Below are 3,043 nucleotides of genomic sequence, written 5' to 3' on the forward strand. Positions count from 1 at the left end.
ACCCTGCTCCTGCTGAGCTCCAACCATCCCAACCCTGCTCCTGCTGAGCTCCAGCTCCAACCATCCCACCCCAGCTCCACCTGGAGGGCCATGCAGACCTACAGTACCTCATCCCTGCAGACCTTTCGAGCACCAGTGCTAAAAACAGGGGAAACACCCCCCATAAAAAGTTCTCCATCACTCACCTGAGCAATGAGGATGCCCAGGACAATGCCCAGCTGGTGGAAGGTCCCCAGGGCCCCCCGGAGCGCAGTGGGGGACACCTCACCCACGTACATGGGCACAAAACCGGTGGTGAGGCCGGAGTAGAGGCCAATGATGAAGCGGCCGAGGATGAGCATCTCGAAGGAGAAAGCCATTTTGGAGAAGCCCATGAGCACGGCCGACACGAAGGCCAGGATGTTGGACATCAGCATGGAGTTGCGTCTGGGGAGGGATGGGAAAAGGGCCATGAGGAACACCGGGAGAACCCCAACACCAGCCCTGGGCAGGAGGGAGGTGCCCAAATCCACCCTAGTGGGATGCCAGCACGGGGTGAGGCTGCACAACCCCCTCGTTGAAGGTCACCATGGATCCACCATGGATGCCCCAGGGACCTACCACAGACCCACCGTGAATCCACCATGGATCCACCAGTTTCCCCAGGGACCCAACACAGACCCACCGTGGACCCACCAGAGATCCATCACAGACCCAACACGGATCCTCCAGGGACCCACCATGGACCTACCACGGATCCTCCAGGGACCCACCATGGACCTACCACGGATCCTCCAGGGACCCACCATGGATCCACCACGGATCCTCCAGGGACCCACCATGGATCCACCACAGACCCACCATGGACCCACCACGGACCCTCCAGGGACCCACGAGGCTCTGTGCTCACCTCCCGAAGCGATTGACGAAGAGCCCCACGGAGAAGGAGCCGATCATGCCCCCAACGGAGAAGATGGCGACGGAGAGGGACCAGAGCGTGGTGAGGGTGCCGGGGCTGATGGGCTCCTCGTATCGGTACAGCCACGTGCGGTTGTAGAAATCCTCAATCACCTGGAAAACGGCGGGAGAAGCCAAGGCCCGGGTTAAACCCGCCCGTGCCACCGGCAGAGCCACGAGGGCTCGGCCACCTCAGCTCACAAGACGATGCGTCAGCGGGAGCCGCCGGGGCTCGGCTCCAGCCCCAGGGAGGGACCTGCTGGGATGCGTGGGGGAAATGCAGCCGGACGGGTTCTGGGCTCGCCCTGCCCGGGGAGGGACACGCTCGGCGCTGCCAAAACCCCGCTGCCGCCTCGCCGGGCACGGGCAGGTCACGCCGCTCCCCGGGGCACCGGGGAGGATGAGCCGGCACTGGGAGAGCAGCAGGAAGGGCAGGAACACAGCAGCAGGTCCCGAGAAGTTCCCAGCCCCTTGGACGCTCCTGGAATTGGGGTTCCAGGGTTGTGTTTTCCCCACAGTAATTCCATAACATGCTATCTGTGCCGTGATTCCGGAGCACTGCAACGCTGAGACCAAACACGTTTGGTTTGAAATACCACCTTCACATACCCTGCTTATATTTCTTACATCTTTTTATCTAGATTTTATATATATTTTGTGTATTTTATATATATTTTGTGTATTTTATATATATTTTGTGTATTTTATATGTTTTGTCTACTTCATACATTTTACCTACTTCATACATTTTACCTACTTCATACATTTTGCCTACTTTATATCTATTTTGGCTATTTTATATCTATTGCAGATTTTACATCTGCTGTATATTTTATATCTATTTTGCATCTTTTATATATATAGTGTATTTTTGTATATGTCATGCGTTTTTTGTAAATTTCATGTATACTTTGTTATTTTAGATGCTTTGTTATTTTTATACTGTTATTTTATACACAGTTTGTATATTTTATATATACTTTGTTACTTTGTATATACACTTTGTTACTTCATATATGCTCTGTATATTTTATATATATAGATATTTTATATATACTTTGCTATTTTATGTATACTTTGTTATTTCATATTTATACTTTGTATCTTTTAAACCTACTTTGGATATTTTCATATATACTTTGTATCTTTTTTTAATCTCTTTTTAAAGCCTCCCCACCACCAACAGCTTCCATAAATTCCTGTCCCTGCCCATGGTGAAGGCTTGGCCTAAATGACCCTTTTCAAGGGCCCTTCCAACCCAAATCCTTCTGGAATTCCAGGATTTAAGGGTCACCCAGACCCAAATCACCTCATCAAAGGGCTCCATAATACACACCACCAAGCCCAGCTGGAAGGAGAGGAGATTCCCTGCTCTGCTGGACATCAGGTGGGCTAAAAACTACAATAATATCACTATTTTTTGAAGCTGTTCCTTTTCCAAAGCACCTAAACCAGGAGAATTTCCAGGATTACGAGATTTCTTTCCCTCCAGCTTCACCTGGAGGTTTGGATGCTTCTTTCCCTTTTCCCAACATTCCCAAAACAAGTAATTGAGAGGATTATTGGAGAAGCCTGGGCTGGCTCAAGATCTTGGTGGGGGCGTGGGGGGTCTCTGAAAATAACACCTAGACACCCCCTCCTGTCTCTTCCTCCTGAAAAATGAGACGCATGCAAGAGCTCGACTTTTCTGGGAGAGAGTAGGAAAAAATGAGTTTAAAGGGAGAAGGGTAAAAAAACCAATTTGGCTTCCCCAAAAATTGGAGGATTTTTCGCTTCTCTCTCCTCTCTGCAGAGCACTGGATGCATCCCCAGCCTGCTCCTCAATGAATCCCAATCCTGTGCCCCAATGTATCCCAGAGCATCCCAAGGCTGCATCCCTGTCCATTCCCATGCCAGCCCTGATGCATCCCAACACCAATCCTTCACCCCAGTTTATCCCAGTGCAACCCCATCCTACATCCCAACCCCAGTCCTGCACCCCAGTTCATCCCAATGCATCCCAATCCCGTGCCCCAATGCCTCTCTACGCATCCTGATGCATTCCCATCCCAATCCTACACCTCCCCAGGCAACCCCATCCTGCATCCCAACCTCAATCCTGTGTCCC

General features: G+C 51.0%; 1 protein-coding gene across 2 annotated transcripts in view; it reads right to left on the minus strand.

Moving 5' to 3' along the window:
* SLC2A1 (solute carrier family 2 member 1) overlaps positions 1 to 3,043 on the minus strand; it is a 9,487-nt gene that overhangs the window by 4,604 nt on the left and 1,840 nt on the right. For both annotated transcript variants that reach the window (XM_027658164.1, XM_027658163.1), the window contains exons 2-3: positions 890 to 1,050; positions 186 to 426 (exon numbers count right to left, since the gene is read on the minus strand). In XM_027658164.1, the coding sequence (XP_027513965.1) occupies positions 186 to 426; positions 890 to 1,050 (402 nt within the window). The remainder of the gene's footprint in view (positions 1 to 185; positions 427 to 889; positions 1,051 to 3,043) is intronic.

This window comes from Corapipo altera, unplaced genomic scaffold (genome assembly GCF_003945725.1).
Source record: "Corapipo altera isolate COAL_440 unplaced genomic scaffold, ASM394572v1 301, whole genome shotgun sequence".
Taxonomy (NCBI): domain Eukaryota; kingdom Metazoa; phylum Chordata; class Aves; order Passeriformes; family Pipridae; genus Corapipo; species Corapipo altera.